The following is a 22,356-nucleotide window of genomic DNA, read 5'->3' as shown; positions in this document are numbered from 1 at the left end:
AAATTCAAGTCCATGGTAAGTAGGAGAAAAGAATACCCAAAAAAAAAAAAAAAAGTTGGTGGAACAAATAAATAACATGTATTCTTACTTTTTGAAAAACATGGAAGCAAGTCATACTAATGAAAATTTTAGAGAAATAAGCATGCTCCTGACAACTCCTCAGTGTCTCCACATCACTTTCATAATTCATTCTGCCATGAGTCACACTAAATTTTTGTTTGTGGAAATCTCTGAAGAGAATTGTTAACATCTTCTGATTTGCTTGTTTTTTCACCTACTGCTTTGGGGATACTTCAGGAGTTTGTCAATGTAACTCTAACTGGTATGTTGATTAATCTTTTTTCAAAAATGTAGATATAAACTACTTAAGTGGTAGAAGTAGCTCATTCTTTCCCTAGTAAATTTTAACTAGAATCTCTAATAAGACCGGTTGAGAACTTTGTGTGTTGAGCATTCACCAAGAGTTTTATGCTTTGCATCAAGATGGAAAAGAGACATAATGTAACTCGTTCAATGTTGTAATTAAAAGAAGGTTCTACCATTCAACACTCTACCCATAACTACCAGACCCAAATTTTGGCTTGCAAAACAATCGCTTTGCAGGCAGGTTAAAACAGAGTGCCTGGGCTACCCCCAAAGTTTTCATTCTGTAGGAATGAATGCCACCCTCAGTATTTGTATGGTGAGCAGATTCGTAGTGACACTATGCTGGTTCAGAGGTGACACTTGGTGACACATTGTCTTATTACACTGTAACTCACTCTGCATTTAGTAATATTTACATTGTATTTTCAATGAGAATAAAATTACCCACAGGGAGCAAGGTTTATTGTGGAGGAAGGAAAAATTCTTTGATATTGCAATAGCCTGTGATTATTCACATCTATAAGAGCAATGGTATATAAAGTTATTTGGGGTACCTGTGGTACTAAAATGAAAGAGTGAGAAAATGATGAGAGAGGAAAAAAATCTAAAATTATTCTAGTCTTTTACAAATTAAGAAACACTGGCTATTACTATATATTGGCAAGCATTTGTTTAGTCTGTTTTATTGAGAATTCTTTTCAAATACTGGTTTTTAAAGGCTGAAAATCAGATGTATGTGAAATTGAATGAGGTTTCAAATTCACTTCCACTCTTTACATGGGATAGTCACTATATTTTTTTGGTCTTTATGTTCCTTATGTGTAAATGTAGTTAAATATACCTAATTATGTGATACTTGGTATTATTTAATGAAATTAATAAATGTTAAGTATTGAAAGCAGAACTTAAAGAAGTCACAATTAAATGGGGTTTATTTGTAGTTTACCTTCCCTGAATTCACATTTCTCCAACAATAAGGCTTGGAGTTATTCAATACACCTTAGCAAAGGCAATAGAAATGTAATGTAAAAGTGGTGTGATAGCAAAGGTTAAAGAAAAAGGAAAGAGCAGAAACAAACCTGAAATTCCTCTTTACTTTTCTATAAAATGTAAAAGTATGATTTCTGGAAGGCAAGCTATGATTTTAATAATTTAAATTACAAAATAAATATGGCTCCAGCAATGTGAGACAGGAGAGGTCTGAGCCATGTGGGTCACCTCCCTGACCAGGGATTGAACTCGTGCTGCAGTGACTGCAGATAGCTTCTTAGTGCTGAGACTTAACTCCTGGCACCTCCAAAGAGACCCCCATAGCATGCCTTTGTGTGAACATATTTATAGGTAAAATGCTAAAAAGAAAGTCTGCAATATAAGTATGCATAATCATTTTTGTATTGTTAAATAGATTTTCTTTAACAAATGTAAATTTCTATGTTATCCATAAATAACTCAAGGGACATTTCATTTGACATAAGATTTCTCTCCCATCTTCTCATTTATCTATTTCCCTTTCCCCATAAATCTTAGCATCTTTATTCCTCTTTTCCCAGTATGATTTCAAAACTAGCTTTTCTTCAAAATTTTCCCTCTCATGTAAAATGGAAGGATTAGGTACTTACGATGAAAACAGTAAGTGGTGTGATTTATTTCTGCTGCCCAAAAATCTACTCTCTCATGTTTCAGTGAGTGGAGAACATGTTCTAAAGTTTCAAAGAAGAAAACTAGAACAATCTCTTTGAAGTTCAGTATTCATAATTCTCAACTTCTGTCAACTTCTGTTGTAGTTAAACATTACTTCAGTACAAGTTGCCAACCCTCATGTGTATGAACATTTATTCCATTAGTGATGGAAATATTCAACCATAACTTCATCATATCACAACTCTACATATTTCAGGTCCTCAAAACTATGTGTAAGAATATTGCTAACACATATTCAGCATTAAAGCACTGGTGATCTTTATTTTACATTTTTAAAAGTTTTTATTTGTAGTACTGACTTTTGCATCTAAATTTAATGCCAGATTTGCTCCAATATGAGCTTATCTAAATATAAAAAAGATAGCATCTTGCTATTAATAAAGAAGAAAAGTAGAATGGGATAAAATAGATCCAAAATTAGGCTGAACATGATCCCAATATGTGAAGCATTGTTTAGATTTTATTTCTGTACTTCACAGTAATCAGAAGTATTATAAATATGCATCGTGTATTGATTTATTCAAACCATAAACGTTTGCCATTGTTATTCAATCAAGTGTGGCATTATCATTAAAATTTAGCATCCCTTGACATTTTTGAAATACAATAAACTGGTTTATATTGACGAGTTTTAAGGTACTATATCCCATAAATGTGACAGATGTGTTCAAAACACATCTAGGGAAAATAACACAAATACATGTGATTAATAACACATGGGTCATGTGATTTTCAGAAGAAGCACCCAACTTCAGGGGCCCTCAGCTGCTTGCTAGCCTCACAACCAGGTCTAAGTGGGAAGAGGCATTATTTCCTCCTACAAAGCAGAAATTGAGGCTCAGTGAAACCAAAGTTATAATAAGAGACACAACACTCAACTAGAAACCCTGTGCAATAGTCATTATGTCCAATGATAGCAATTGTAATATACTTGAAAAATGAGCCTTTATACTGTTGAAAAATGAGCCTTTATACTTCTGGTTGTTAAATGTCAAAGCAAGGCTAACTGGACAAGAAAGGATCTGGTCATGGGCAAATTAAAGGTCAAGGGTTTGGATGGATAAAGGCTGCCCCTCACAAGGAAGAGGAGACTCCTGCTTCTCAGTCTGAGTAACTTTAGAAATACTCCAAAATTATGAAAAATAGAACCAAGCAAAAGACATATGAGCTCAATATTGTAAATGAATCCTTCTTGAATCCAGAGGAAGGTAAAATACAGAACAGAAAAGAACTACTTCAAACTGGTTAGTAGAGACACAGTACAAAGAATGAATTTAGATTAATTTGTCAGACTATAAACTCTACAGAATGTAAAAATAAAAATCATATTTAACTTTTTAGTCCCAAGGTCTAGGAGTGATATTTAAATATGCAACAACTGGTAAGTACATGCAAATAAACATTCAGATGGATGGCTGACAAATTAGAATGTACTCCAGTCAACAGACCATGGGGAAGGGATTCAGTGTATTTCAGTACTGTGTATGTCTATAAAATGTCTGACTAGTACACAGTAAATCCTGAAAAACATTTTGTTTACGAAGATGAGTGAATAATATGAAAAGTTGGTGGACAGTCAATTTAACCAAAGGTCACCTACCAGTAATAAATGGATTGAATGGCTAATAAACACCCTTTTAGTTGTAAGCAACAGGGGGCATGCAGAAGACAAGCTAACTAACCAGGTAATCCAGTGTTTAAGGTCAAAATCAAAAAGCAAATAGCACTTCTTCTGAGAGGTCTGTTATGCTACCAAGAGAAAATGAACCCAACTGATCAGTGATCTAATCTTAAGCAGTGTGCCTTAATATTTTAGTATTAAATTGATCAGCCTGTTGTGGTAATTAGCTCTTAGGAGTCAGTATTAGTGCTTTTTAATACCTAATGTTTGTTATGATTACTAATAATTAACTGCTCTGTGAGTTTCGCATATGAACACTTCTGTTCATGGCACAAATATTTATTTATTTGCTTAATGGCACCTGTTCATAAGGGACTACTTGCATATTAAGCAAATACACAAACCTCTTTTGGCTTTATCTCCACAAATAATTACTAAGGGGAATATATAGGTAATCAACTTTAAGGTTACATTTTTAAGGTTCAAAAGAATGCAAGTGGGAAAGAGAAAAAATGTTTCTCCTTAGCTTTGATTTTTACCTTCATTTTCAGGGAAGATGTGTAGTTGATGTTGAGTGAAATAAAAATAGAGTGCTATAGCATGCAATAATGATCATCATTTTAATGATTAACTTTATGTAATGTGATGATTTGGTCTGATTAATATTACAGGCATCATACTGTGGAAATTATGAAACAACTTAATTTGCTATAATTAAAAGCATGATGTCAACTCATTTTTAGATTGCATATAGTCAAAGTAAGCATAGTTTATAAACTATAATGAGCAGAACTCAAAACCAGCACACATTAACTTTAAATATGCCAAAGTTAGAGAGGCAATAGTCTTTATAAATATTGTCCTCTAATAACTGGACACTTAACAAGTTATCAGAATTATATGAACACAAGATTTCAGAAATGGTCATTTAAATAAAAATAGGTAGTCTTCTTTGGACAGTGGTAGTCCTGGAAAATACCTTTTATTTGTTAGTTATTGACTGTTCCACACACATTCATGACTGTGCAGTAAGGGTCCTGTCCATTCATAAAGTAACTCATTAATCATTTGTTATATAAACTAAATGGTGTTAGATGCTAAAGGTACTAAAATAATCTCTGCTTTCAAAAATCTCATAGAGGCAAACAAATTGGCACTTATGTTCACTCTCATGGTTTACAAACACAGCATTCTCTACTAGTACATTAAAGGTATTTTATAGAACAGTCGCAAAGGTCAATGCGGGGAAGCCTGGGGATGATAAAACTATAAACTAATCTTGAAAGATGAGCAGGAATTAGTTATTGGGAAGTTCTTTTTAAAGAATAGGTCAACTCCCCTTGTTAAGGAGAGAAGTTATAGGAGGGTAAAGGAGGAAAGTGATCTGATTAAAACCACATACTATGATCATCTATAAGTGATGGAGTCCTAATCCGTGGAATGCTTTTGGAAAGGCATACATGTTAGTCAAAAGTTGCTACTGCAAACAAACCTGGAAACAGGGCATTTCTCTCTGTAAAGAGTCATATAAAGTATGTACCAATCTGAAAATAATCTGAAAGTCTTTCATGGTAACACATTTTCCTTGATGTAAGTGATGGAGACACTTCTGTAACTCCCTCACATTAATCTAGATTAAAGCACACTCTGATAGAACAAGATAGAACCTAGTGATCTTTCTTGGTGAACCTGCATCTCTCCTTTACCAGACATTGCATGCTCACGTGTATCCTTCAAATTATTAATTAAGATCGATGTAGGTTACATCCCTAATTCATATGAGTTTGATCTCACTATGCAAACTTCTGATTATTTTGGTGACCAAAGGGATTGAGGAGGGTAAAAAAAGAAGCAATGAATTTCACCCATCTATCCACCCACACTTAATTCCATTTTCCTTACTGTTTTTTTTTTTCCCCCTAGAGGAACTGGGCTGTTGGCAGAGGAGCAGAGGAGCAGAGGAGAGAGATGAGAGGCAGAGTGGAGAGCAAAACAGTCAGATGCACTGAAATACGCTGTGCCAAGACAAAAAAGAAATCTGCTATACCATATGTGGGTTAGCTTCCTGGGTCCCACTCATTGTGGTGACAGTGCTCAGACTTAACCCCTGGGCCACCTGTTAGGCCTGTATTGTTCTTACTAGATATTAAATTTTTGGTTGATTGAGTCACAGGCAGTGATGGATTGAAAAACAATTTTTATATACCTATTACCCTCTGGAAAATAAAAGTTAATTTTACAATTACAATTTTCTTGTAAAACCTGTTTACTGAAACCAAAAGTTGAGGTACAGGTTATGGTATTATAGATGCTTGGTTTCATTTTTACTCTAAGATTTCAAAATTGAAGACTCTTGAACAGAAAGGTACACTTCTCCATATGAGAATTATACTACACAACAGATAAATACAGTTGCCCTTTAATTTTCTTGTTACTATGCACCTGCAAAAACCAGAAAAGCAATGCATAGTGATAATTTACAGGCTTGAAATCCCCATGCACAGGTATCAGAAAATACATCTTCTATAATGAGAGTATTTTTAAACACTTTTTATTTATGATGGATGACATTTTTAAATCTAACTCTTAAACACTCATCTTAGATTTTGCTACAGTCAAACTATGATTCTATCTCACAAAAGTATCTTCTTTGAGCATTTGCAGAACCTTCTTCAACCATAATAACCATAATATGCCTTGTTACTTAATTTCTGAGGCCTGCTAATCCTCTCAAATTCTGTCTTATTAATTTGTATTTTGCATGCATTACTATATATATAATTATATAGCACATATATATATATGCACATATATATATATATAATTCTTAACTTTTTTTTTCTTATTTTAGAGTGCTCTTTATTTTGACTCTTACTGGATATGTATAAGGCACATTTACATGCCTTGTTTGAAGTTATATACAAAATCTGATCTTACTCTACTGCTGTTTCTTTTCTTTTGCACCTTCTGCTTTGAACTGGTCCCTCTGTTAACTTCATATTTGCAGTTCTCAGTTATAATGAACATGCACACAAGGTTTCAGGACCTGTATGGAGAATCCACTTTAACATGGGGCATGAGCTTCTTTAGGGTATAAATTAATCAGGAGCAAAGGAAGAGGAGTGGACCAAACCAGCTCATGACTGAGTTTGAGGAACACAGAAAACACAATGAAATATGTTTTTTTTATACTGTTTGGGAGAAGTGAAATGTATCCAGAACTCATGCTTTTATACTTGTCACTCTATAATTCAATAACAGTATTTAAAACTTAAAGTTTCTAAGACAGTTACAGTTTTGTTCTCAGACTATAATACACAGGCTTGTGTATTACTTTACATGAATGTCGAACACAGAATGATTGCAACAAGGACACTGAAAGCCAGAATCAATTAACCTCTTTCAATCTATCTTAATGCTAGTTCATATTATAAAAAATAAAATCACTTTACATTTTTCATTAAGCTTAAAAGAATTATTTTTTAGAAGTTATCAGAATATGTAGATATATAAACACATTTAGTATATATTTTGAATATTTCACACTCATTGAAACTCTTACTATACGATTTTCAGTGATTGTACAATTATTTATTTATTCAACACACCTCATTCATCTGCTGCCTTGAATAAAGAGCTGTTCTATACTTTGAGCCAGATAAATCAGATACCATGTTGAATGATCTGATGCACTTGAAGGAGCCTGCATTTTAATTTGTGCGATGAGTATAAAGTAACAACTACCCTATGAGATAAATGCTATTAGATAGCAATCATAAAGAGCTAGCTGATCTCACAGGAGGAAAAACGTTAATCAGGAAGGAACTAAGGAAAGCTACAATGAGAAAATGACACTGCAGTCAGACCATAATGCATTTAACTTTTTAAAAGAAGAGAATCATTTCTAAACAGAATGACAAATTGGGGCTCTCCCTGGTGGTGCAACAGGCTAAATCATATTATTATGAAGCTGTCTGAAGCCACTAAAGCACGAGTTCGATCTCCTGCCAGGGAGCTGACCCACATGATGTGGCAGACCTCTCCTGACCCACCCGCTGCTCCCCTCAGCAGTGTACTTCGTTGATCTGCCTGTTCTGCTCCCCACTGTGTCTCTGGTGAATCCTCTCACCCACCACTGGCCTGTAGCCCAGTTCTGTAAACATTAAATAAATCTTAAAAAAAAAGGACAAATCTTTACTTTTTACATTAACTTATATGTACTTTTCACTTTTACATTTTGAATTGTATACATGTATACAATTGTATATGACCAATGCATATATAAAATTTATAGAAATATCTTTAATATATTAATTTATGGGACAATAAAAAAGAGATTTGAGAAACTGAGATAGTATTACAGAGAGACTTTTTTTTTAAAGATTTATTCATTTATTCATATAGAACTGGGGTACAGATCAGAGATGTGGAGGGTGAGAGGATTCACCAGAGACAGAGTGGGAAGCAGAACAGGCAGATAGATAGACGAAGTACACTGCTGAGGGGAGCAGCGGGCGGGCCAGGAGAGGTCTGCCTCGCCATGTGGAGCTCCTCGGAGGTAGGCGGGGATCGAACTCATGCGGAAGTGGCTTAAGCTTCTTAGTGCAGTGCTTTAACCCGCGGCGCCACCAGGGAGGGCCGAGAAAGAGACTTTTAACATTCACACAAATGTCCATAGATTAGTAACAGCATAAAGTCAATATATTAAGAACAATATGTCAGTATTTAATAAAGCTCATTAGAGCTAGACACAAGTTTAAAATATTTACTCTAAATAAATCTTGGCGTATATGGTTGTTTGTATTTGTGAATATATACATACACGTGTATATAAGCATAATGAATATGAAAGACTAGGAAACCTTATCCAAGGTATACAGTTTTCATTTCTATAGATATTCCAAGTAAATGAATGCAAATATCCCCCTGAGAGTTTTTAAATAGTTAAACAATTAAAATTAACAAAATTGATACTTTTGAACACACTGGCTCTTTCCGCTTTCTCAGACTTAGTTTTTGTTTCTTTTCACTCATCATCCAAACAAATTACAACATGCATGTAGTATTCTGACAACTTTGCCTGTAAGCTTTTTTGATATCCAAGCTTTGAATGCAGATGATTTTACATTACCAACTGACTGGGAATATACTAATTACAACTTATTTCAAATGTAGTATTTATTGTTATTGCCAAAGTTTTCAGTATAAAGTGACTGCCATTGTGTGAGTAAACAGAACTTTCTGGTACAGTATCTAAACTGTTTGCATATCTTCTTCACAGTGATCAAGTGTAGTTTGGGAAATAGAGGGAATTTTAAGAAGCATATAATTACATTAATTTTACCAATGGGCATACTCAAACTCTAATACATAACCCAGAATCAAGTACTCCCAAATGCTCCTTTTACCTTCTCATATGACACTTAATTTTCACACTTTTCAAAAATGTAAATATAGAAAGATCTTTGGAATAGCATTCCTATGCCATTATTGAGTATTAAAGACAAACCTAATATTTTAGTTCCAGGGGAATCCCTAACTACTATTGATTTTGTGTGCTTGGGGGCAATTGTGTATATTTGTTTGTTTGCAGGTATCTGCTTATTTTCAATCATGCTAACGGGTCTCTGATTACTTTCCTAGACAAAAACCAACTCAAATGATGTGCAGGTGCCAAATGATGGAGAGCTTCTATAAGCATCGCCCTTATAAGTCAAATTAAATTTGTTTGTTTATAGAGGTTATTTTCCAAAAAGAGTCCCAAGTCCATATTTTGTGAAATTAAACAAAAACTAGAAAGCATCAGTTACTGATAAGAAAATGCACATTTAGCCAGCAAGATATAGATGATGAAAGTTCCAGGAATATAGCGTGAACATGGTCATTTGATATTTAAAAACACCCAGGGGAAAGCCTACAGCTCATACCACATGAATGTTCTAGTAAATGGTATGATGTGTGGTATCAGATAGACTATTTAAATGCACTGTCGCAAAAGAAGATATATTATTTCAAAGTTTCAATAACAGATGAAGACATTTTGATGAACAGACTAGGCAATCTGGTATATGTGTTGTGTCATTAAAAATAAAAAAGTAGCATTAATTATCAAAATAGTTGACTCTAAAAAGATAAAATATGTGGAAATAAGCATATAAAATTAAATTACTTACCATTCTGGCAAAGGGATAGAGAGAAACCAAAAGATACTGAGGAGTAGCATAGAGAATCATTTAAAATGCAGCAAAATTAAAAATCAAGCAGATCTTACTGCTATTGGGAGACTGAAGATGTGAGCAACAGATTCTTGAAATAATATTTTTGTCTTTTTTGTGAGGGAATACACTATTAAAATATTTTGGTACTATATTCCTTTCAGTGATAATTAATACGAAGTACAAAGTCCTACCCAAACTTTATCCTTTAAATTTATCAACTCAAGCAGGTCTGTTGAGCCCTGACCTTCACGCCTCCTTTTAGGGATTCCCAACTGCCTAAAGCATTCTTGCAGCTCTATCTGATCTGTCAACAGCTTTTAATACCAGCATTTTGGGGGATTCTGTTATCCTGTGAAATTTAATCTCACCTATTTAAGCTTGCAGAAAGTACTGCAGGGAATTATTAACAGATTTTCCCTCATCTTCTTAGAGGATAGTGCTGAGTGATTGGCTGGTTTCCCTAAGGACCCACAGTTGAGAAGCACTAGTTTGTCAGTAGCATCCTATTTAGCATGTGTGTAAGACCACAAGGGAGCCTGAAAGACATTTGGAATCAGAATTACATCAATATGCTGGTGATGCCTCTGTATCTTTGTTTCATCAAACCTATATCCTGTAGTATTAATGCTTTCTTAACTAATATGGAATGTGCACCAAATAGCATACAGCTTATGGCTTTAATTAGACAGCCGGAAACTACATTAATGATACATTAGAGCAGTGAACAGCAGCCTCAGCATCACCAAGCAACATTTTTGCAAATGCAAATTCTCAGGGACAGACATACTGAATCAGAAACTCATAGGCAAGGGACCAGGCAAACTGGGCTTAACAAACTCCCCCATGTGATTTTTGATACACAGTGATGTTTGAGAACCTCTATTCGAGAGAAATTGGATGGAGTGGTCTATGCACAACTACTGGGAGATGTCTCCTTCTAGTTGAGTAGATTAAAACTTTTCTGGATCCAACTACATTATTCTTTGTTAGCTACCATATAACATGCATGGCTTCAAACAATTTCATGTTAAATTTGTAGCCATTCATATCTGTTACTAACGACTGAAGAATGTCATATTGTCCCTCCCTGAAAAACAATTTGAAAATTAGATGCAGCTTGGGAATATACCCCAAACACAGTTACAGGTCCTCCAATGGAGTTTTCTGCTCACAGACATTATGTTCCTAAATTCTTGTCCAGAGACCTGCCCTACTAACCAATACTAATATTTGAGGAGAATACTAAGTGTCCCAGTTTTTCAATCTTGATTTTCTTTAAAGAACACAAGTGTGTCTGCACTTTGAGTGTTTTGGGGGTATACAGCCTAAGAAGAAAAGATGGAAACAAAAAATTGGAGACAAAATTAAGTTTTTCATATGAATTAAACAGCTGTCATGCAATAGATTCTTTCAAAACCCCATAACCTGAATCTGAAATATGATGCTGGTCATCTTCTTGTCATATGTCCTGTAAGTATAGCACCTGTGTGTTATAGGAGCAGTCATGTGAGATTAACACTGGAACTTCAGCAAGTGCTGAAAGTCACCAATTCTACAAAAGCACAACTATGGGGGGAAAACTCAACTCTGAATTTTATGCACATTCAGATTGTGCATTACTAATTACTCCTCTAGCTGGAGTAATTAGCTGAGGAATTTTGTCTAAAATTTCAAGTAAAGGGTCACTGAGGAACCACTAAATTTAGAAAGCATGAGCCCTTTTAATGCTTATAGGCCCTGGGTACCTAGGTCCTCCATGAAACATTCATGCCATAGCTATGTTTTAAAACCTTTACATGTATGTTAACCTTTTTTCCCAAGCAAATCAATGAAAAAGTGTCAAAGAGGAAGGACCATGGCCCTGCTCTCATGGAGCTTACATCCACATGACTTCAGGCCATAGATGGAATTTAGTTTCAAGTTAGCCACTAATAAGCATCCAGACATCTGTACTGGTTTTAACTATGTCCCAATCCCACTGAGTTTCCAACCCTACTGATGGCACGTGAGGTGGTGTCCCACAGACTCATTGCTTCTCAATAATTTGGAAATCATGACTCAGTCCACTGAGCTCTGATCTTAAGAAGGAGTTATGCCTGGATTCTGATTCTTGATCTCCCATGTCCTTGTTAGAAGCAATAATAATCTACTCTTACATTTAGCAACCTTACTAACATCTTACTAGATTCCTTGATTCTGTTACAACCTCCCTTTAGTCCATATTCAGTAGCACAGTCTAAAAGTTTCCTTCAAAGGGTAATGCATTTGGTATTACCTAGAACGTGTTTCTCCCAGATATCTAAAGTCACTCAGTGATCTCCTCTCTAAAGCCTGAAGTCATGTTCTTAGAGTGGTCTCCCTGGCCACATTGTTTAAAGTAGCAAATTCCATCTCCTCTTCCAATACACCCCTTCCATAAACACATCCTATAAAACCAGAGTAGTTAACCTCCATAGCACTGGTCACCTTTCAACACACTATCTGTGTGACAATTCATCTATTTGAATATTGAATGTCTTCCCTCAGTAGGTCTAAGTTCAAAAAGGGCAATTTGTTCAGCTATACTTAAATTGTCTGGATAAATACTGGTACACGCAGGATGTTCAAGACATTGATAAACAAGTATCAACCTTCACTTGCTAATTTATTACCTAATCTTATTTTTTGTGTGCATTTTATCTAAGGCAAAAGAAATAGGCACGATTCATTTCCAGTTTTGCTTGGAAAATGACTACAATGTGCAGTGTGAAATAAACTGACACTGCTATTCAGCACCACCTTCCCCTCCAACTTTCAAAATGCAGTCTTTTCTAATGAAAATCTATCTGTCATTGAAATCAGAATAACAAGGTTTAAAATATTTAGTTGAAAACATCATTCTCAAATACTTATTCATTTCCAAGGTCCTATGCTATGCATAGGTATTCAAAGATGAATAAAACTAGCCCCTATCCTCTCTAAGCCAATAACTTAACTCCAATAATTGAATATATATATATACACATATATACACACATATATACACACACACACACACACACACATATATATACATACACACACAAGACAATATTGTACTGATTGTTGCTCAAGGCAACAATGCAGAAAATAATTATTATGATTATAAGGCTATATCTGTCTTGAATTTTGAGGAAAAAAATCAGAAAGTTCATACTGGATGGAAGAGAACCCAGAGAATCAAGGTGACATTTGAAATCGTGATAAAACAGTGGTGACTCTGCTATTTTAGTGAGAATAATGTATAAAGTCGTTAATGTACATGTGACAAATTACTTATTGACTACAGCTATAATTCTTGAATAGAACAGAGATTCTGAATTTGTGCAAGTATTCTGAAGTAAATCAAATTCATAATACTGATTTGGGTAAAATGAGTAATTTGTCTTTCTATAAATACGTTCGGTTCTTGTTTTCAGAACTAATATCCTTTCTAAGGCATTATCTTTCTCTAATATCATTAAAATTTGAGAAGTCTCTGGCACATGCATCCAGATGATGCCTCACTCATGATTAGTCACCAGTCATAGGTAAGAATGAAATGATTTCAATCAGTCATTTTGAGTAAGTTAACTAATTATTAATTCTAAACAATGTTTACATTAGGTTCCTTCAAGGCGTTCTCTTTGTTTGAGTGGCTTCAGGCAGAATGAATCAACTGTGAGTATAACCAACATATATGTCTTTCAATGTGGCTTATGAACTTGGATCATGGAAAATTCCAAATACCTTGAATTAGCACAGTCTCCTACTAACCATCCATTCTGTGAAGAGTACTATTATTCAGGACATGGCAGACTTCACACATCCCACTGTTACTAGTTAAAAGCAACACATTTCAAACATATTAACACCAAGAATAAGAAGCACTTGTGTACTGACAAAGATAAATTTTTCATTTTCTTCAAATCAGTATGATCTATATAGTTACTTTTAATGTCTAAACCAGAAAAAGCAACTTTAGGTAGCCCAGAAGTTTTTGCGATTTTCATTTCACTATTTCAAGAGCACTCTAATGACAAACTAGGAGGTTGTATATTAATAGTTTCATCTGCTAAAATCTGTTGCATTGCGACTTCGTATTTTACGACAGTTCCATTTTACCTCTTCGGGGACAGCTCTTATGTTAACAAAGCCTTTTCTGAAGACGACAAACACACGGCGGGCCCCACACCGTAAAGCGGATGTTGCACAGTCAAAAGCAGTGTCTCCGGCTCCAAGCACAATCACGGCTCCCCGTATCGATGGCAATGGAGAGTGACAGGCGCACATTCCTGAATGATGAAAGGAAAACCCCATTTTCAAGTAGAGAAACCATTTCTGCATGACAGCTCAAAAGATACTTGTACTCAAAGCAGTGTAAAATTGCATCTTGCAGTTTCCGAGGATGGAGTGTCACTATCAAATTATTCTGCTTCATTGAAAGACAGTTTTATTCCCATTTTTAAAATATGCTCATATATGTAATTTCATAGTCAGTACCTTTCACTTCTTTTTTTCCATGTAGGAGGATAGCTACAATGCATTATTTTTTTAAGATTATAGGTCATAAAAGACTGAAATCAATCAATAAAAACTCTGTCAAAGTGCTAACGTGTGTTTTTAACTTGTCATCATTAGTTTTTCTTTGTTAGGAGGGAAAATAAGGATCCATTTAATTTGCATGAGTAATTCACAGAATTTCATGAAAAATATTATTTAGGTACTTTATTAATAAGATTTAGGGCTATCTACCACACATAGATTTGCTAATGAAATAAAATTCAAGAGGATGAATAATTGCTCTTTATATAACTGAATTAATTTCTGAGAACTACCTTCTCAAAATAGTTAAAACTTTCTCCCTTCTATCACTTTGCCCTCCTTTGTTTGTAAAATGATCAGTAAAAGAAATATGACTTCTAACTGTTCATTTATCAAAGGTGTCAATATAAAGATCTGATTTCCACAGGAACATTCTTGTAGATAAGAAAAATGCAGGTGTCCTCTATGTTAAGTGGCCCTATATTATCAGATTAGAAAAAACTGTTGATAAGATAAATTACTATATTTTTTGAAATGGTACCAATGGGTAACATAAGGTCTATAATCTCAATAAGTGTAATCATTTTGCTTGGATGAGTATGTACTTGGATTATATAATGATTTCTCTGTAATTCTCAAATATATACTACGTGTACTATAATCTTCCTTAGGAAGAATTGTAGGTACATGAGTACCTCATTTTGTACATTTCATGGGAAATGTAATGTAACAGAGAAAGTTTCTGGTTTTTTGTTTGTTTGTTTGTTTTTAATTTGGGAGGGGGAAGGAAACTCTTATCTTTTCCAAGTCTAAATAAATGTCGGAGTAGTTTCAGACTTCCTTAAAAATATGACTAAAAGATTTAAATGATCTATTTGGGGAGCATATACTATAGCATCCTTATCACTAGTATAATGACTCCATTTCTGTCAAGGACAGAACAGGTCGAGTTTCAGGTGATTTTCTTTCAGGGTATGAAGAATCTCTGGTATTACACAGAGACTATGTCTAGGGTGTTTTACTTTAACTTCCTAAGATTGCCATTCCAGATAACACTGAAACTTGCTGCTACTTGGACACAAATCATTTAAAATATATGCTAATTTGTCCCATTTTAAACTAAAGTAGAATAAAATAAAATATCTCCCTTACTGAAGTTCCTTCCATTTCTTTCAACAACATGTTCAAATGTTTAAAACACTCTTACTTGGAAGCAATTTTTAATGATGTAGTTTAGAGCTACATATACACAATGAAAAATCCTTATGATGGTATTTGATAAAAATAATGGAGAAACAGGGCCCTCCCTGATGGCACAGTGGGTTAAAGCACAGCATTAAGAAGATAACATCATATACCACTTAACATGAGTTCAATTCCCACCCTGGAGGTGATCCACACAGTGTGGCAGACCTCTCCTGACCCGCTCGCTTTTCCCCTCAGAAGTGTACTCCATCAGTCAGTCTGTTCTGCTCCCCATTCTGTCTCTGATGAGTCTTCTCACCACCCCTGCACCTCTGGCCTGTACCCCAGGTCTGTATGCATAAATAAATAAAATCTTTAAAAACAAAATAATGGAGAAACAGATGATGGACAAGCTGTTAATGGTTATATCAGGTTTTTTGATTTTATACTGCTGTTATGAAAGGATCAACTTGATTTCTGAGCAAATATCTACAGAGACTAGATCTTATAATATCACGACATTACAAATATTGCAATGTAGGCAACATTAAGAATGAAAGACAACAGGGTACCTGTTTTACTGCTTTTGGCTACCAGTGGTAAAAAGTCTTTAGATGTATAAAATCCCTGGTCCTGTGTCAGGCCTTGGAAGATGTGGTCTTTATTGGGTTCTGGCAAACCTAAGTAATAAAAATGATAGAATAGTATTAGCATGTAGGGGGACTTTATTTAGTGCATATTTAGAACAGAAACATTGGAAAGCTGCAATCATTAAAATAATGTAGTTCTTAAAAGAGAAAAATCTATAAGTAAATCAATATAAAAGAATGTACATAACACAAGGAAACACCCTCAGAGTATATATTTAATATACAATTAAGCATACATCATAAATCACACATATGTATAAAAGAGACAAGGAGGCATACATATAAACCTACAGAGAGAGTTACAGGGGAAATCAAACAATATAATTTCTTTACATAAAAAAATAAAAATAATTTCCCAGTGCACTAAAGTGCTAACAATGAGAAATTCAGTACAAAATATAAAAGGAAACATCAATAATTACATTTTTATATCAGTTCATGAATATAGAAGATCATTCTAAGAAAAAAAGATAAAAAACGTACAAGGAAATAAAAAATAAACGTTACCACAAAAGTCAGCTACTTCCACATTTCAAAAATACTACAATATAAAAGGGAAGTGACTAACCAGACACATACTTTCATAAAGAAAATTTTTTGACCATCTAAATAAGTTTTTCAATTTCAGTAAGGAACACATCCATTTTTCTATAGAAGCATAAACAAATAATAAAAATTGGGATAATCAAAAATAAAAATTATTATGAACACCAAAAATCTTTGTTTCATCACTAATCTGAAAGCTGCAAATTAAAACAATGAGCCTAGTTTCCCTCCACTAAAACGTAAAGGATTTGGGCCCTCCCTGGTGGCGCAGCAGGTTAAAGCACAGCACTGAGAATCTAAAGCCGCTTCCGCATGAGTTCGATTCCTGCCTGCCCCGGAGGTGACCACATGGCGTGGCAGACCTCTCCTGACCCGCCCGCTGCTCCCCTCAGCAGTGAACTTCGTCGATCTGCCTGTTCTGCTCCCCACTCTGTCTCTGGTGAAGCCTCTCACCGCCCCTGAGCCTCTGGCCTGTACCCCAGTTCTGTATGCACAAATAAATAAATCTTAAAAAAAAAAAAAAAAGTAAAGGATTTAAGAACACTCGGCTACATGGCGGGGTAAAGACTAATGTGCTGTTCTTTTGGTAGAGATACATGATTGGTGCTCAGTTTCTTGAAGGAGTTCTGAATATACCCTAAAGAAAAAAAATCAAGACGTTCAAATAATGAATTATTGTAGGAAAATAGAAAAAGTGAGACAATGAACATGAACCAAATATTAAAATGTGAAAAGAATGAATAAATGAGTTTTTCTAAAAGAGATCACGAAACAAAGTACAGTTATTAAAAACATATTTTTTAAAAAAAACATCAGATTTAGTAAAAAATGCAGAGTGGAATGATCTGCAGTAAACAAGATTGTGGATAGCAGGATTCAAGTTGTATAAAGGGAAAAAATATAAACTATGTAACCTAAATTCCTGTTAGTGGGGTTCAGAACAATCTAAATTTTGATAATTTCCTTATTTTCCACAAAGTTTCCACAACTTACATATATCAATTATCTAACTAGGAAATCAGTTCTAAGAATCTGAAAATAAACAATATACACTTTTTCAGAGCACAAAGGAAGCAAATGTGATGGTTATCACTCTCCTTATGGAAAAGGGAAGAATCAATTCATCAAAAGAGGGGGAAATTTACTAATTTACTGTTTATTTATGTTTTTTGTTTGTTTTCCAAAATCCATTCTACCCATGGGTCATCCTAGAGAGGAAGGATTTTACTTTATAGTTAAAGGGCAATGGCTACTGGCTCATGGGCACACAGAGTAATAAGCATGGTCTAAAGATGACTTTTGTCATGTGAGATAAGGTAGGTAGAATATCTGATCTGATAGCTGAAGGTGCTTATGGATTGAGTGAGTAACCAGCAATAAACCACTCCTGTCCCTTCAAATTAAATCAAACATTTTTCTTCCCTGCTCAATAGCCATTTCATCCCCTTTCTCCAAAGATTTGCCCTTTGCTTACAGACCATTTTTTTAATAATAATTTTTTAAAAGTTGCTTTCATTATCGAAAAAGGATAGGCAAGTCATTTTATTGCCTGAGCCTTGTTTTCTTGAACAATTAAATGGGGACACGATTGTTTCTTCATCTTCTGACATGAAAATACATATAGTTGTGGCATAGAAACCATTATATAAATGTGTGGTTACTGGTACAGTTCTTTTGGAAAGCCTAGGGTAGGGAATATGTGAAGTTCCATAACAATTGTGGAGTTTATACATAAATATTCTAACACAGCAATTTTCTGTAAAGTTGTTAAAAGATAACTGTAGTTCAAGCTGCTACACTTAATTCATCAAATCAACATGTATGTCACATTTCAAATAAGAACCTATCTCCCCTTTTATAGTACTATATATTGAGACAGGGTGTGTTCTATAGAACTTCATTATCCTGTTTAAAAAGAAAAACAAAAAACAAAAAACACAGGGAGTAAAAGCAACCTGAAATGCTATGCAATTTCAAGCAAGGAAAAAAAAGGGGGGGGGGGTTTAAGGTAAAATCAAACACAAAGCACAGAAAATATAAGTGGTTGAGAGTTACTGGCAATAAGATCTAAATTAATGTCTTTACGAAATCCTAGTCTGAGTTCCTCACTACTTGTGGTGGTGAAGACATAAAGGGAGCTTTACATCTGTTGTTATTTCGTATAAACCCATTGCCAAAATAACTTATTTGCAAAGCCCAAGTGAGCTTCCTATACTTTCACCTCACTCTGTATTTATCACTATAATGAAGTTAACATTTACTGGGTCAGATTCTGCCTGTAAATGTTCAAGAGGATACAGTTTAGATGTTCTGCAATATGGATACTGACATTACAAAGAAGAATAATGAGCCAGTAACCGGATGAGACCATTATGATCCCCATCCTTGCAGCCTATTTAGCCACAGCACAACTCACACACACTTTAGAGTCCCAAGGCCTAAGGAGTCCTTATTCCTACCTGGATGACAGGCATCCCTTATATACAGGACACTGGTCTGAAGCTCTCCTTAGAAACTCTGTGGCGCCTGGCCCAGTGGGCAGAAGTAATTGACCTCTGCTAAACATGTTGTGGTGGGATTTTGAGCAGGGTTTTTTGTTTTGTAATCAGACTCTGGTTTGAGACTCCTGGTCCCATTAAGCAGCTCTGTGATCTTGCTGTGTAAGTTCCTGGGATAGTTTTTTTGTGTACTTGGCTAGATTATAGAATCTAGCTATCCAATCAAACACTAATCTAGGTATTGCTGTGAAGGCATTTTGTAGATTTGGTTAATATCTACAAATCAGTTGACTTTAAGTAAAGATTACTTTGATAATGCTAGCAGGTTTCATTCAATCTGTCAAAAGGCCTTAAAAACTAAACAGATTTCCCTGAGAAAAGAAACATTCAGCCTGCTGGCCTCGTGTATAGATTTTGGATTTGTCAGCTCTCACAATTGCATAAACCAAATATATCTTCTAATAGTTTGGTTTTTCTGGAGAACCCTGAAAATAGTTCCTTAGTTTCTCTGATTTTCTATTACTACCTTACTAAAATAGGAATGGGCAGTATTTACACTGCTTTCATATATGTGAGGATTAAAAGAATATGAACATACTTAAATAAAATACTGAAAACTAGTGCATAGTGAGTGTTCAATAAATATTAGCTATTCATATTAAAATAGGTTCACTTAACCTGTAGTTTCTCTCTTCCAATTTCACAACTTAACATCTTAAGGCAAGGAAAGAATTAGCTTAAATCAAAGTATTAAACCTTGTCAAATTTAAACAAATGCTACAAAGAAAGATAAACGGAGCAACTGTAAGTGAAATATGAAAGATAATGAAACTTGCAAATACCCATCTATCAAAGGAAGATTTCCCGGAGAGTAGGTGGCATATTAATAAATAAGGTATGTGTCTATACCAGAATGATTTCAAAATGACACTGAAATGACTTTTTAATTCACCTTTCAGTAGGAAGAAGGAGGTCTATGAATAAGAGAAAGTGACAAAGATTTGACAAACAAAGCAACTTGCTGGAGTAGATATGGAGTTCTTTGTCTTTCAAGGCCAGATATTTTTCTTTGTTGCAGGAACTGACGTTTTGGTGTTTCAGCATGTATTTATACAAAGGATCAACTTCTTAGAAATTACTGAACAGTGGTAATTCTCAAGTTTCCTGAAGGAATTTAAATACAATTCTGTTTATATTATAGAAAATCTAATATAATGTGTATTGATTACACAAATTACAGGCACAGTTCTAAATTCCTGGCACATAAGTGATTTATATATATTTCTTCATTTAATTTTAAAAATCCTCTCTAAGACAACTGATATTATTTCCCACATTTTAGATATGAGTAAGCTGAGTCACATTTAATATTAATACCTGCTGAAAGTCACAGAACAAATAACCAGAGGGGCCAATTTTTAACCTGAATAGTTTGATTGTATAGTCTATACTTTAAATTGAAAATGTTGCATTTTTCATGTTACAAGTATAAAGTGATGCTTCATGACAAGTGATACCTAAATTAATCATCAAGAAATGTGTTAAATTCCAATGTAAAGCTACAGATGTACACACAAGTCAGAATGCATCTATGGCCTGGTTCTAATCTTATGTAGAGGAAAGACTGCCTTGCTTCTTTAGACTGCATTTTTGTTTTCTGATTATTTTCTTTAGTGTAATTCCTCTCCAAAATGTTTTCCTTCTTAAATGCATCCCCCTTGGGTATCTGCTGGTTGTTTTTCAATATTTGATATTCTTTGAAATATGTATCTCTGCTTGTTTCCAAAGAACATCCCTCTGGACCAACTACCAAATAAATAATAGCAGTACATATAGTAAATTGTTTCTGCTTATATTAAGTTCAGTGCAACTTCAATTAGCATTAACAAGATATTAAATATTCTGTTTCATGTTGCCATCTAGTAATAAAAAAAGGAGGGAAACATCTTTAAGGTTGAGATTTCATATCTGGGGGAGGATGTATTTTAGAATTCCTCAGATTTTCTATCTGTGTTACTTCACAGGATCACTTATTCAGTGTTAAATGATTAAGCAAGAATTTTATGTGAAGCCTCTCCTCCTTGAAGGCATCCACTTAAATGACAGCTGAGCCATCAAGGGAAAAACAGTGATCAGTGAGACCTCTCACTAGAGAGAGTCTCATAAATCCCACAAAAGTGAAGACAGCAGAGAATGCCTAGGAAGAACTGCCTTGATGGCACTGAAGCACTATTAAAAGACACTTTACTATTCTCTTGCAAATGGCTGTAACCCCCAGACTGTACCAAAGAGCTAACATTCCAAAAAGTCACTAAGAGTAAGAAAAAACTATTTGAAAGGACTGATAAAAAGAATTTTCACCTGTTTTTACAATGTGATGCCTCTACCTGGTCATTTTTATCTTGCTAATTCTTCATCTTCCCAATGTTTCATCCATCACCTCATCCCCCATGAATTCATCCATCTTTTTTATCTTTCTAAGAAGACCGCAATGTGGGCAACTCACCAGGACACATTTTAAATTCAAAGCTGAAACTGTGCTCCCTAAATTACATTCTTTGTGATTCTGAAATAAACACTTTTGGGCTTGCCACTAACCTTACTGTTCTCTTATTAAACGTCAATACCCGTCAAAGAAAACACATTAGCCCACTATTCTGGACTCTCCGTAAAAAGGCATCAAGTTTTTTAATTTCATACAAATATTTTATCAATAAGAAGAATTTAGTAGCAAAGTTCTTCTTGATTATGTTACTCATTTTAAGGCTACAGCTAAAAACAGTAAAATTTAGCTGATGTCAAGGGTAGTAAGTTTTCTTTTTACATTTATTTACAAAATTTCACTTTTCTCTTAAAGAAGTACATGATCTCAGGCCTCATTTTTTACCCTGGCTTATGGTATAGTGCTGCATGACAAAAACAAACAAACAAACAAAAGCCAACACTAAATACATGGATCAACATGAGTCCATTAAATAAAATATCACCAAGGGATGTCAGCTATTACTGCAGCTCTTTACCCAGGTCCC

General features: G+C 34.5%; 1 protein-coding gene across 2 annotated transcripts in view; it reads right to left on the bottom strand.

Moving 5' to 3' along the window:
- DPYD (dihydropyrimidine dehydrogenase) overlaps positions 1-22,356 on the bottom strand; it is a 728,688-nt gene that overhangs the window by 417,745 nt on the left and 288,587 nt on the right. The window contains exons 9-10 of one of the 2 annotated variants that reach the window (XM_004689753.2): positions 16,206-16,313; positions 14,029-14,198 (exon numbers count right to left, since the gene is read on the bottom strand). In XM_004689753.2, coding sequence (XP_004689810.2) covers positions 14,029-14,198; positions 16,206-16,313 — 278 coding nt within the window. Of the gene's footprint in view, positions 1-14,028; positions 14,199-16,205; positions 16,314-22,356 lie in introns of those variants that run through there. The other variant, XR_001145843.1, reaches the window with a different exon arrangement.

Source organism: Condylura cristata, unplaced genomic scaffold (genome assembly GCF_000260355.1).
Source record: "Condylura cristata isolate star-nosed mole 26May11 unplaced genomic scaffold, ConCri1.0 scaffold00026, whole genome shotgun sequence".
Taxonomy (NCBI): domain Eukaryota; kingdom Metazoa; phylum Chordata; class Mammalia; order Eulipotyphla; family Talpidae; genus Condylura; species Condylura cristata.
This window is presented reverse-complemented; position numbering and strand designations above follow the sequence as displayed.